The sequence below is a fragment of the Canis lupus genome, chromosome 29, assembly GCF_048164855.1.
Source record: "Canis lupus baileyi chromosome 29, mCanLup2.hap1, whole genome shotgun sequence".
Classification (NCBI taxonomy): domain Eukaryota; kingdom Metazoa; phylum Chordata; class Mammalia; order Carnivora; family Canidae; genus Canis; species Canis lupus.
This window is the reverse complement of record NC_132866.1, coordinates 471,547-484,363: the sequence shown is the minus strand read 5'-3', so window position 1 is coordinate 484,363 and position 12,817 is coordinate 471,547. Positions and strand designations below refer to the sequence as shown.

The following is a 12,817-nucleotide window of genomic DNA, read 5'->3' as shown; positions in this document are numbered from 1 at the left end:
ACGCTGCCTCACCCGATCGCCCCTGCGCCTCGTGCGTGCCCACGGGAGGGGCCCTCAGACCCCTGAAAGCCGTTGGCGGAATCTGCTAGTGACTGTGCTGAGTACCGCAGCCGGGCTGGGCTGTGCGGTCCTGCAGGGCCGCGGCCGCCGTCCCCTCTGGCTGCCCGCCTGCCGCGCGTGCCCGCCCCGCCACAGATGTAGTCCCGTCACAGACACATGTAGCCCTTTCTCTTTTTTTTGGTTTTGTTCTTTTAATGAGAAGAGAGCATCTTTAAATGAAAACTGCTTTAGCAAATCAAGTACAAATCAAGGGAATAAACTTGAAATTAATTTCTTGAAGTCTTCGTATTGCAGCTCAGCACCAGGACTAATGGAATTTGCAGCAACGCAGTCGGATCACGGATGAGTGCGGCGCCCGAGAGCAGGCGGGAAGGAGCCACGGGGAGACACGGCTCGGGGATCAGGTCGGACGTGGCGCCCGAGGACACGGTCGCCCAGAGCCAGACAGTTCGTGTGTTGGCACAGGGCTCCCTCGTCCTTGGGAGGTCAGTCCAGAGGGGTGAGCAGAGCTCAGTGGGCAGCACGGAGCCGTCCTTGGGGAGACGCGGTTCATCCCCTGGGAGACCCCTGCAGGAGCTCCCAGGCTCTGCACCTGACCCCCAGGTATCCTCCTCCAGGTGACCCCCCAGATGACCCACAGGTGACCCCCAGGTATCCCCCTCCAGGTGACCTCCAGGTGACCCCCAGGTGACCCCTATGTATACCCCCAGGTGACACCCAGGCGTCCCCTTCCAGGAGCACAGTTCTCTGCAGCCCGTCTGACTCCCGTTCTCCCGCCTGGGCTCCTGCGGGCCCCGAGCTTCCCGCCCTGCAGACGCCGCGCCCCCCCCACCCCCGCAGCCCAGGCACCAGGCCCGACCCCAGCTGTTCGAGGCCCGCAGGGACCCAGTGTGTCCGGCTCTGCCGCGGCCGCTCGCCCCCCCACCGTCACCGGACGCCCGGGCCCCATGGGTCCTGGGCAGCTTCTCTGGGATTTGCGCCCCGACCTCTCCCACAAGCGTCAGTGTGTTCCTCACCTGTGTGTGTACAAATACTGTAGAGAGACTGTGACGCGGATGCTGAGATTTGGGGCGCCCGGGGCCTCGGCGGGTGACACGTGTGCCCTCGGCTCAGGTCGCCATCCAGGACCCCGGGTTCGAGTCCCGCGTCGGGCTCCCCGCATGGAGCCGGCTTCTCCCTCCGCCTGGGTCTCTGCCTCTCTCTGCGTCTCTCATGAGTAAGTAAATAAAATCTTTAGAAAAAAGAAAAATGAAGAACGTTGACACGTGCTGACGGAGCTGCTCCCCAGCGTGTTGTGACGTCGGGCCATGGGCCTCGAGCCCCCATGCCGGCCGCCGCCCGCTGCCCCGGCTCCCTGACTGGTCCGCAGGGCTCCCAGGTCCCCACGCCCCCGGCTCTGCCCTCAGTTTTGTCATTTTGAGGAAATGACGAAGAGGCTGCTGGGTGAGGACAACACACTGCCGGTGGCTCGGAGCCGCGTTTCCTGCCCGACCCCATAGGTGACCCCACAGCCCCGGCCCCTGGCCCCTGCAGTGTCCTGACCCCGTACACCCCAACAGCGGGGCTCCGGGAGTGGAGGGTGGGGAGGCCGTCGGGCAGGTGGGCACCGGGCTGTCACAGCCGTGGGGTCGGCTCCCCCCCACAGACGCTGCCTGCCCCGACCAGCCTGCCCACGGCCGACTCCTGCCTCACCCACGCCTCGGAGGACCCGTGTCGGAGCCGCTGCAGCCCTGCCCTTGGGGCTCGCCGCACAGGACCCGATGGCACAGCCGGCAGCGTCCCCATGGAGAGCCAGCGCCCCGTCCCCGGGCCGGAGGGACCCCCGTCCCCTGTGCCCAGGGCAGGGCCACCCTCAGGATCGGGCTCCATGCAGGGGGCCCGCCTCAGGCCGCGCCTCCCAGGGGACCTTCAAGCAACACCCGCTCAGCCTGTTGACCCCCAAGCCGCCAAGTGACCGGCTGCCTAGGAGCCTCCACCGTGACGGAGCCGGAGACCCGCACAAATTGGGTTTGTAAGGTCGGTGTCGGTCCCGAGAACCGGACCTGCTGAACCGGAACTTGTGGCCGAGGGCCCGCGCCACGGCATCCACACCAAGCGGCCACCCGGGTCTGACCCCGGGACTCAGCGCTGCTGGCCACCTGCCCCAGCCTGGCGGAGTCTGTCTCCTTCTCTGTCCCCGACACAGGTGCCCACGTCTGCACCCGCCATCTGTCCGTCCCCGCGGGCTGTCTGTGGGCACCGCTTCCCGCAGAACGAGGCCATCGCGGACACGCAGGGCTGCAGCCGGGACGGCTGTCACCCAAGAAACAGGCAAACGTGCAGGTGACACGGAGGCGAGGGCCACGGGCGCAGCCCCTGGGGGCACAGGGGCGGGGTCTGGGGTCACAGTCCCACGTTGGGGGAGCCGGCGGGGAGCACCCGGCACACCTGCTTCCGGGGTTCAGCGGGCTCAGCTCTGTCGGGCGCCAGGGTCACGGGGGGGAGGCCGGCCCTCCATGCGGGGCCCTCCAGGGCGTGGCGCCTTGAGGTGGGGGGGCCCCGCCCCAGGAAGCATCTCAGAACCGCGTCCAGCAGAGGCCTCAGGAGGACGACTGGGCCAGCTTCCCCAGGAAGCCACACGGGGCCCTTCCGGGGGTCACACCGGGCCCCGACCTCCCGGGACCTGAGGAGGAGACGTAGGCCGAGTCCACACGGGCTCCTCGCCGGCCGTCAGGAGTGGGGTCCCCACCCCACGTGATCCGGGTCACAGCAGAGACGGTCACCGCTGCCCACAGGCTGGGGCTCGCCGGGGCTGGACAGGGGCGGGGGCTGGAGTGACAAGGACGGGCGGGGGCGCAGGGGTGGAGGGACCAGCCCTGACGGAAGGGTATGGGGGGGAGCAGCCCTGACATGGGGGGAGCAGCCACTGGGACCCTCTAGGTCCAGGGTGCGACCTGCACACACGTGCCCACGGCCCCGTCTGGGATCACCTTGGTTCTGCTCACGGACTGTCCGGCGGCATGGGGGGGCACCCACGCCCCAATCATCACACGTGACCCCAAGACACATGTGCCCACAGCAGCACCGCGGGCCTGACTCCGCCCCAGGTCGGGGTGACCAGCGCCTGCCCGACCTGCAGGTGAAGCGCTCATGTCTCCGGGTCGTTCCCAGGTCAGCGACCTGGGTCACAGGGCAACACGGCGGGGACTCAGCACAGGGACGCGACCCACGACCGCACCCCACTGCTCTGCCCTGTTTAACTGTGGGGGTGCAGGATGGGGGTGATGGGGGTCAGAGGAGACTGAGCCCAGGCCCCCAGGGTCCCCGAGGCCGCTGTGACCCCGGGCAGCCGCCCAGGGGCGGGCGGTCAGCACGAGGGCGGCTTCTCCGACCGGCCTTCCAGCTGCTCCCGGGCGTCTCGGGCTCCAGGCTCTTCCCCCGGGTCAGCAGGTCCAGGGCAGCCTTCCCGCCCGCTACCCACCCCAGGCCTCTGTCGCCCCGTCTCCCTGTCCCTCTGTCCCTCTCTCTGTCTCGTGACCAGTGGGGCCTTTGCCTCTGAGTGTCCGGGGCAGTCGGGTCACCGCAGGAGAGGGGAGAGGATGCAGGCGCCATGGAGGCCCGAGGGGGGAGCGTGGGCGTCGTGCGGGGGAGCCGGGAAGGGGGCAGCGGGCGTGGAGCTGGGAGAGGCAGCCGGCAGGAACGTGGTCTCTGAGGGAATTCAAGTCACCCCCAAGCAGGCTTGTGCGGGTTTGGCCTGGGGGCTCGGGCTCTGACAAGGCCCCGTGGGAGGAGGGGCAGGACCCCAAGTGAGGAGGACGAGTGGAGGACGGCCCGGCCACCGCCCGAGGAGCCATTGTCCTGGAAGCAGGCCTCCCCCTCCCCGTGTCCAGGCCCGGGCCGGTTCCTGCCTGGGCGGCATCTGCCCCCCGCCAGGACGCCTCCCGAGGCGGGACGTCCAGGTGTGGAGGCTCGGGACCCGGCGGGAGGCCCTTCTGGAGAGGCCGCTGACCCGAGCGCTTGTGGGGGAGGGAGGAGCTCGCCGGGGCCCGGGGCTCCGACCCAGAGTCCGGGGGCGCCTGCGATCCTCTCCGGGAGCCGGTTCAGGGACAGCGGAGGCACCACTGGGCCGCCCCCGGCAGGAAGGCCGCAGGCAACGGGGCCCAGGCTGAGCGCCCGAGGCGGGGAGCAGCCGCCAGCACCCCAGACGCGGACGAGCCCCGCGGAGTCGGGGGCCCTGGAGGCTCCTCGCGGCGTCGCGGCTGGTGTCACATCCACACACGCTCGTTATGCCTCATCGAGAGCTTGAGAGCCGTGGCCTCTCGTTCACAGAATTAGAACATCGAGCTTTCCAAATTCACCTCCCATTTAACATCCTCTTTCCAGACGGCATCTGGGTCGTCCCCGACTTTTCCAGGTGAGGAATAGCCAGGGGCCGGCCACCGGCCTGGGGGTGACTACGGGCACAGGGTGGTCTTGGCCTCTGGACCCTCCTCCCACCAGCACCCCAGCCTGGCTGCACACGGCTGGGGTCAGAGGAGGGGCCCCGCTCGCACCCATGCCCCGCAGGGCACAGCCAGCCACCCCGGGGGTCACCCGGGAGCCCCCGGTCAGGAGACGTCGCATCCGGACGGGGCCGGCCTCTCCCAGGCACCAGGCACCTCGTCCGGCCTTACAGAGGCCACCTGGGCGGTGACCTGGCGCTCCGGGCCGTGGGGAGGTGCCTGCGTGCCCGTCGGTGCCGCGGACCCTTCGGGGTAGACGCGGACGGAGGGCTCTGGAAGTCGTCCTGCAACCCCGGCCTCTGCCTGCTGGGAGCCCCAGGCCCCTCATGCTCCGCCCCTGCGGGAGGCGCCCCCCACCCCCAGCCCAGGGAGCCAGGCCTCCCACCTGGCGGCCGGGCCAACACCTGCCCACGCCGGCCCCACAGCCCATTCCCCAGCCCGCATGCACAGCCGGGCGTCTCACTCCCTGCGCTGGGCCGACCCCCGGAGCAGGGGTGAAGGCTGCGGGCCGCCCCACAGACAGCGTCCCCAGGTCGGCCCGCCCGGGAGCAGGGATGCCCCATGGGCCGCCCTCGGGGTCTCAGCTCTGCGGAGGCCGGGCAGGGGCGAGGTTCTGGCCCTCGGGATGCATGGGGCTGGGTGGGGCAGGTGCAGGGGTGAGGACGAAGAGGCCAGTGCGGCCGTGAGCCCTGCCTGGGGAGGGCAGGGGGGACACCCGGGTCTGCAGACAGAGGTGAGCACAGGGCAGCGGGGAGCTGGGACCCGTGCTCCCCAGGCCTCCCGCCGGGGCCGCGCTCCCCCCACCTACCACTCCCCTGCGGTCTCCTTGGTCCCTCCGTCGCCTGCGCCTCCGCGGGGAGAAGCTGCGGGACCTGCGGGCCTCCTGGTCAAGTACTTGGAGTCTGTGAACTGTTTTGAAATTAATGAGGATCTTAGCTTGCATAGACGAGCACGCCGACCGGGAGAGAAGGACCCGAACTCGGGAGGGGGGTGCAGGGGGCAGCTCCACCTGCAGCAGGGCCAGCGCCCGCCCGGACAACAGGTGCACTGGGGGTGCGGGCGCGGGGCCGTGAGCAAGGCCTTGGCTCTGTGGCCCGGGACCCCGCAACGTGCTTCCCTCCAAGGCTCAGTTCCAGGGGGGTCCGCCCGCGCCCCGTCCTCACGGCTGCCCTGCACACGGCCGTCGTCCCCGTGTCACCAGAGACCCCCGCGGGGCGCCCACCGCAGCTTCTTTAGGACCCGGTTTGGGTAAACGCACGCTCGTGCTCACGAGTTCCTCCTCGGGATCCACCAGCTTTGCTCCCGACGTTTCTACTTATCACAATGTTTGCCTTTTCCTTTTCTCTTGATTTGGTTTTTTTTTTTTTTTTTTTACTTTGTCATAAATTCCAGCTACCTTTTCCTCTCCTGCTTTGTGACCTGGGCAAACAGCGGGACAAACCAAAGCACAAGCAAGGAGTTAACTGAAAAAACCTGGACGTCGCCACATAAAAACGTCATGTTGTTTTTTTATTGTTTAAGCCAATTTTATTGGGGTTTTTCTCTACATGGTCAAGAAAGTAATACTGGAAGTACGGATGCAAAAGAATAAGGTGACAACAGTCCCCATCCTGCGCGGCTGTGGGCACCCGTCCCGAGGCCACGGGGTCCGCGTGGACCACCCCTGGCACATGCACCGGTGCCCACGCCGTCGCCCACCCGGAGGTGACCCCAACCGGCCCCTGCTCTAAGGCGTCCAGAACGTTCCCAACCACTGCTGTTCCAGCAGCTCAAAATGGGACTAAATGGCTGAGAAACAGAAATTAAAGATGCTTTTATGCCCAAGGATATTTTCCAAGGAGAGGGAGAGCTGCTCCAGGACGTTGGGCGCCGTGGGACCGTCCTGCGTGTGTGGAATGTGGAAGCCAGCCACTTGGGAATATTAATTTTCAGACAAATCAGGATTCTAAGAGAATCGCCAGGTGGAGACAGACTTGCTCCTGACCACTTCCAATCTGGTAACATTGCCTTGGCTCGCGTGCGGAAGCCTTGGCGGGCAGCTTCGGGGCAGCGGCCACGTTGGCCGGGCAGGTGGGCAGGACAGGCGGGCAGGGGCACCAAGAGCCTGGAGCTGGGCTGAGGGCTCCGGGCGGGTCACCAGGGGGAGATCACGGACTGTCTGGGCTGCAGCCTCACAGGTGCAGGGCAAGGAGGTGCCGCGTGAACCTCGGGGGCAGCAGGGCCGGTGAGCGTGTCCGGGGGGCGTGAGTGCCACCTGCCTCCCCACACGGAGCTCCTGGGAGCAGGACCCCGAGCTGGGGCGCGGGCAGGGAGCGTCCAGCCCCGACCCAGCCCCACGACGGCCGCCCCGTCCAGCAGGCCCAACGCCTCCAGGGAACATCAGCTTTCGGTCCACTGTTGGCACCTGGTCCTGGTGTAAAACCATCGGGCCGGTGGCGGGCGTAGCGGTTCCACCAAGAGAGGGTCGCGCGGAGGCCCCGGTCACGAGAGTGGCGTGCTGACCGCGTCCGGGCGACTCACGCGACTTCCGGGTCTGGAGGGAACATGCGCCCCCCCCCCACAAAGCCCGCGCCGGGGCTGCAGTCCCCCCCACCACCACCGCAGACACAGGCCGGGAGAGGAGCCGCGAGCACCGCGGGGGACGCCCCACCGGAGTCCACGGGCTGCTGCCTGTGACGGGGCCAGGCCTCCTCTCCGCCCGGGGTCGGGGCTCGGAGTCGCCGGGTCTCCAGCTCCGGGGTGCCGCCCGCGGCCTCTGCTGTGTGCTGCACCCTGGGCTCGGACGGCCTGTTGGGCCCGACTCCGTGTGGAGCGCCCGGCCTCCCCCTGCGTGCCCGGGACCGTCGTGTGCACGTCTGCACAGCCCGGGGGCCTGGGGGCCACAGTGGGCGGATGCGGTCACGGCCGCCCAGAACCTGCACCGAGCGGATCGCCGGCCGGTCTGTGCCTCGACAGGGTCGCCGGTCGCCGGCAAGCAGCGTGCTCAGTTCCCGAGGGAGCCCTGGCGTGTCCTCCGACGGGCCGGCCGACGGACGTGCGTTCCCACCGCGCGGTGCCCACTGTGGGGCAGGCTGCAGCGCGGCCGTGGGGCGCACGGGGGTCAGCAGAGCCAGGAGGAGGCCCCCCGAGGACGATGACCGGCCTCGGGCGGCAGCCCTGGCCCAGGAGCCGGAGCCGAGCCCTGGCACACCTACAGTCCGGCGCCGCGGAGGGCTGCTCTCTCCCCGACACCCACCATGACTCCCCAGTGCCTCGGAACCAGCGGCAATTCCTCACACACCCGCCCTCCCCACCTGGTCCCGAATAGCATCCCAGCTGTTCCTCCTCCGTAGGCGAACCTCCTCCGGGCGGAGCAGCGCCCACAGGCCCCCAGCAGTGCCAGAGCAACCCCCCTCGCCCGCTCCGCGAGTCCGGCCCACCTGGAGCCCTGTGGCCCGCAGACCCCTCGTCCCAGCACGTCGGCTCCAGGACGCACCCCTGAAGGACACTCCCAGGGGCCAGAAGACGAGGAAGAAGAAAAAATGTGATTTCAAGGAGAAAGGACTAATCATGCACCAGTGACCAGGGACCTCAGCACCCCGCCCGCCCCCCGTGCCTGCAGGGGGCCATCAGGATGCACCCGAGGAATGGCCAGCGGCCCCCAGGTGCTCAGTCGCCGAGGGCCACCCACCTGTGTCCCGGGGAGCCCGAGGTGGGCCTGCCCCCGACCCCCGACCCCCGACCCCGAGCCCAGACGCATGAGGGCGCAGACCCCGCAGGACACCTCCCACAGCAGAAACCGCCCAGGCCCGATCCGGCAGGGCCCGAACACTCTGCTCCCCGCCAACCACGGACGGTCACCAGGGAGTCGTGCAAAATGCCCGGTGACCTCCCCGTGGCCTCCCCGCCCCGCGGCTTAGACGCCGCCTGGGTGGTCCTGGGGCCCGACACGTGTGTTACTTTTACTGTTTGGTCTCAAACTGGGCTTCACTTCAGGGCAGAATGAATCTGTTGCTGCAAATCTTTGTTAGAAACGCTCGGCACAAACTCAAACTGACGCCTGGGGGTGGGGGCTGGTTGCCACGGCAACGGGAGAGCCGGTTTTAATTCCGCTCCGTGAGGCTTGGATGCTAAGTGCACGGTGAGAAAGGCTGCACGCGAGGCTTGGATGCTAAGTGCACGGTGAGAAAGGCTGCACGCGCGTCCTGCCCGCCCCCCCGCCCCCCGCCCCCGGGCCCGGAGGCGCGTCCCCAGCGTCCCGGGGCTTCTGTTTCGGGCCCAGGGCCCGGGCCACGCAGGAAAGCGCACACCTGCCAGGGGCTCCAAGGCCATCTGGGCGCGGGTGGGGGCTGGGCACTCGCGGGAGACGGAGGGCAGCAGGCGCACACTTGAGCTCCCTGAGCCCCGTCGTGCCGCTCCGTCCTCATGACATCCCCAGGCCGCGTCACTCAGGCCGACCTCGAGGCCCACCAGCCTCCCCTGAACCGTTTCCTCTTCTCCCCGAACACCTGCGGGTCCCCAAGGCAGCAGGTGCAGAGAAACCCTGACCCCCGAGCACGTGGCCTGGGCATGGGGACCCAGGGCTCTAGGACCCCGGCCGTTCAGCAGGGAGGAGCAGCAGGGCGGGCCCGGCCCCCACCCTCCACCCCCCACCCCCCACCCCCCACCCCACCCCGGCAAGCAGGCCCCACGCAGGCGGAGCAGCCCGTCCAGCCGGCCCGCACGGAAACCACCAGCCGCCCACCTCCGCGTCACAAGCAAGCTCCCCCAGACGGAAAAAACCTCCCTCGGTTGAACGAGCGGCTCGGGCGTGAGATAGGAGGTCAGACCTGGACGTGCCGAGGTCGGCATGGCCTCCCCCGAGGACAGCGCGGCCCCACGTCGGCCGTGGGAGCTCTTCACGCGGAGGCCTGAGCCCGGACCGTGCGGGTGGCCGGCCTTCCCGGGAGACGGCGGGTGTGCCGGCCGAGTCCCTGGGGCTGCCCGCGTCCAGGGGTCACTCGCTCGTCGAGGAGACGAGGCTGCCGCCCTGGGAGGGACGACAGGTGCGTGACAACCGTCTCCCGCGCCAGCCCCACGCTCCCAAAACCAGGGCACCCGCAGCCCAGGGTGAAGGGCCTGGGGCTCACCGCCAGGGTCACCCTGAGGCTCTGGGTGCAACGCGGGGGGCCGGCGCCTGTGACGTCCACAGTCACACCCAGTGGGGCCCCGGCTTCTCCACGCCCAGGACGCTGTTGCCTTGGAGGGAAGGTCTGAGGCTCTCGGCGGCGGACGGTCACACCGAGCACTGGACCCGCCATCCCCGGACCCCCCGGGCAGCGCGGCAGCGGGAGCACCCACTGCTGGTGCCTCGGTTTCCCCATCTCACAGGCGCGTGACATGCAGACCCACTGGCCCTCGCCCCCACCTGCCGCAGACGCCCTTTGGGGGCAGCCCCCAGGCCGGGGCACCCGGCAGCCTGCAGGTGGGCTGGCAGGGCAGCCGTGGGGGGCAGGGCACCTGCCAGAGGCCTCCGTTGTGCCCCCCCACGCTGATGAGGGCCTGCCCAGCAATTCCAAAGGGACACCCCCACCGTCACCAGGTTAACACTGGGATTCTGGGCGCTCCCCCCACCCGCGTCCAGGCCACAAAGGTCCGGGTGCACGTGCCTCCCGGGGGCCCAAGGCACGCGGGTGGTGCTGCGCCCTGGCCGGGGCGGGGGCTTCTGCGGGGCCTCCAGGGCTGGCTGGCCCCACCCTCTGCCTCCCAATGCATCTTTGTAAGTTCTCCCAGAAGCCACCTCTTCGGGATGCAGGAGGCCCCGGTCCCGGCCCTACAACCCCTGCTCCGAGGCCAGGGCACAGCACAGGCCGTGTGGGGAAGCACATGGGGTTCCGCACGGAGCAGGGGGCCGTGGCCACCCGCAAACCCCCTCCTCTGTGGCCTTCCCACTCCCCCAGGCGTCTGTCCTCCCATCGTCTCTGGGCTGGGAGCCCCCAGAGGTGGTGAGGAGTTGACCTGTGTTCCTGTGGGCAGTCGGCGTGGAGGGGCCTGCGGGCGGTTGGGGGATGGGGGCGATCGGGGGCTACAGGGCAGTCAGGGGTTGGGGTGGTCAGGGGCTGGGGGTCGTCAGGGGCTGCGGGCCTTCCCGCCCTCCGCTTGCCCCCACTCACACAGAAGCACCAACCGGGGCCCTCGACCCCTCGAGCTCTGGGGGTACAACCCCGGGGCAGCAGGGTGGTCGGGGCCCAAGGGGCGCCCACGCTGACACTCGCTCTCTGGGCGACCGGAAAATCCGTGCAGCCCTCGGGTTTCACGTCCCTGGTCGGGAGCCCGGGATCCTCACAGCGACCCGACCCCCAGGAGCCGAGGACGCAGCCCCTCAGGCAGGGCCCCCTGAAGGCTTCACCCTGAAGGATGTCACCCCCCGGCGTCGGGGCCCCGGTGTCCTGAACCCAGCGACTCTCCAAGCAGGCCCCAGTGTCACGACCTTCCCGCCCAGAGGGGACAGCGGGGGTCTCCCCGGGGCCCCCACCACAGCTGCCTGGGGCTCGGGGCTGGAACCCCGGGTCCCCCCTTGCCCTCCCGGGGCCCCGTCCCCTGGGCTCACGCCTGCCCTCAGCCCCGTCGCCCTCCCGGCACCCGGCCTGTCTCGGGGCTGGGGGCCGGGACCCCGGGCTGGGGCAGGGGGTCCCCTCTGCGTGGGCACGGCCCACCCCCCGGCAGGGTCACCCCGCCGGCCCTCGGGGGGACAGACCCAAGGTGGGCTCACCTCCTGCGGACAGGGACTGGAGGCTACTCTAACACAAGGCCCGTGAGAATCCCTCTGAAATCAATTTTCTTGCTCACGTGTCCGTTCCTGAGCCTCAACAGACACGGATTTCCTGCAAAACATAAAATAAAATAAAACCACCCGGTCCCCCGCCTCCCTTCGGGGAGATGTCTAACGGAGTCTGGTTCTGTAGGGAGCCAAGGCGACAGCGGCCGGTTGTCCCTTTAAATCGGCTCCGCAGTGTGGCGGGCGGCGCGGGAAGAACCACTGCGGGCGCGGGGAGCGGGGAGCGGGAGCGGCCACCGCCCGGCGCCTCCCCCGTCCCCATGGTTACGGCGCCTGCTTCGCGGCCGGTCCCGTCCCCGGCTGGCGGCTGTCGCCCGCCCTCCAAGCAGGCGCAGAGGCGGCCGCGGTCCCGCCCGAGCCCCGGAGGCCGCCCGCGGAGCATCGCCTCGCATGTCTGCCGCCGCGGGCTCTGACTCATCCCCTGGGCTGCGGAGCCCGCGCCGGGCTGCGGTCCCGCAATCTGTTGATCGGCGGGCTCGCCGGCGGCCGCCCCCCGCCATGGCAGCCCGGCCCCGGGCCCCGAGCCCCCGCCGCAGCCGCTCGCCTCCCCGGGGCGCGCCGCGGCCGCTCCGGCTGCTTCTGCCAAAATAGGTGAGAAGTTGAGCTGCGGCTCGGGCCGCGCGGCGGGTGGGCCTGGGCGGGGGCGGGGGCGCGGGACGAGGGGGCGAGGGGGCCCCGGACCCCAGCACCTGCCCCCTGCGGCTCCCGGCCCTGGGCGCCCCCCTCCCCGGGCTGGGGCGGCTCCCCCACATCGGATCCGCCACGGAGCCCCATGCGGACGCTGACAACTTTCGGGCTCCCGGGGGCGAGCGGCTGGGCCCCGGGGGCGTCTGGGGGGCCACCCCGGCCCCCGCGTGTGCCGGCCCCACGCAGCTGCCCGTCAGGAGGCGGATCCCGGGTCTGCTCTGTTCCTGATGGAACCTGACGGACATGTCGCGGGGCTCTGAGCCCTGCCTTCCCCCGTTGGACAGGCTCCCGGGCGGGCGGCAGCGTCTGCTCTCACGTCCCGCCCCGGGTCCCCGGGCAGCCGCCGCCGCTGCGTGCCCCGAGCCAGGGTGGGACGGCCGCGTGGGGCCAGCGGGGGCTGAGGCCAGGGGACCCTCTGCCCTGCCCTGACCGTGCCCTGTCTTCACAGATGGGGACGGCCTCTTGACCATCACCCGCCCCACGGTCGCCCCGAGGCACCTGGCCCGGGGCCCGACCCCACGGCCACTGTGTGGGACCTTGACCTTCGGGACGGCCATGGAGGCCGGCGGGGAAGAGGGTGCCACATAAGCGGCTCGGCGGCGACCCCCCTCCGTCCAGCACTCACTTCGCAGGGCTCATGGTGAGTACGTGCCCCACCGGGCAGCGGGGCCCAGCAGCGCCGAGGGCGGCCACCCCATCAGTGGGGCCACCGCACGGTCAGGTAGTGGCGTTGGGTCCCCGGTCCCGGGGGCTGCCTGCGGGCTGCTCTGAGGTCGGCTCGCTCGGCGTCGAT

The 12,817-nt window shown here is 69.9% G+C and overlaps 1 protein-coding gene and 1 long non-coding RNA gene across 4 annotated transcripts in view; one reads left to right on the top strand and one right to left on the bottom strand.

Moving 5' to 3' along the window:
• Nucleotides 1–250: 250 nt before the first annotated feature.
• LOC140620660 (uncharacterized) overlaps nt 251–12,817 on the bottom strand; it is an 18,963-nt gene continuing 6,396 nt past the window's right edge. Inside the window, exons 3-6 of one of the 2 annotated variants that reach the window (XR_012020362.1) lie at nt 11,272–11,383; nt 5,350–5,960; nt 1,077–1,291; nt 251–537 (exon numbers count right to left, since the gene is read on the bottom strand). This is a non-coding gene — a long non-coding RNA (uncharacterized lncRNA). The remainder of the gene's footprint in view (nt 538–1,076; nt 1,292–5,349; nt 5,961–11,271; nt 11,384–12,817) is intronic. The other variant, XR_012020363.1, reaches the window with a different exon arrangement.
• Nucleotides 11,619–12,817, top strand: part of ADGRA1 (adhesion G protein-coupled receptor A1) — a 21,587-nt gene continuing 20,388 nt past the window's right edge. The window contains exons 1-2 of one of the 2 annotated variants that reach the window (XM_072804787.1): nt 11,619–11,928; nt 12,473–12,664. Coding sequence is in view for 1 of the 2 variants with exons in the window: in XM_072804786.1 (XP_072660887.1) it covers nt 12,662–12,664 (3 nt within the window). In the remaining variant the exon portion in view is untranslated. The remainder of the gene's footprint in view (nt 11,929–12,472; nt 12,665–12,817) is intronic. The other variant, XM_072804786.1, reaches the window with a different exon arrangement.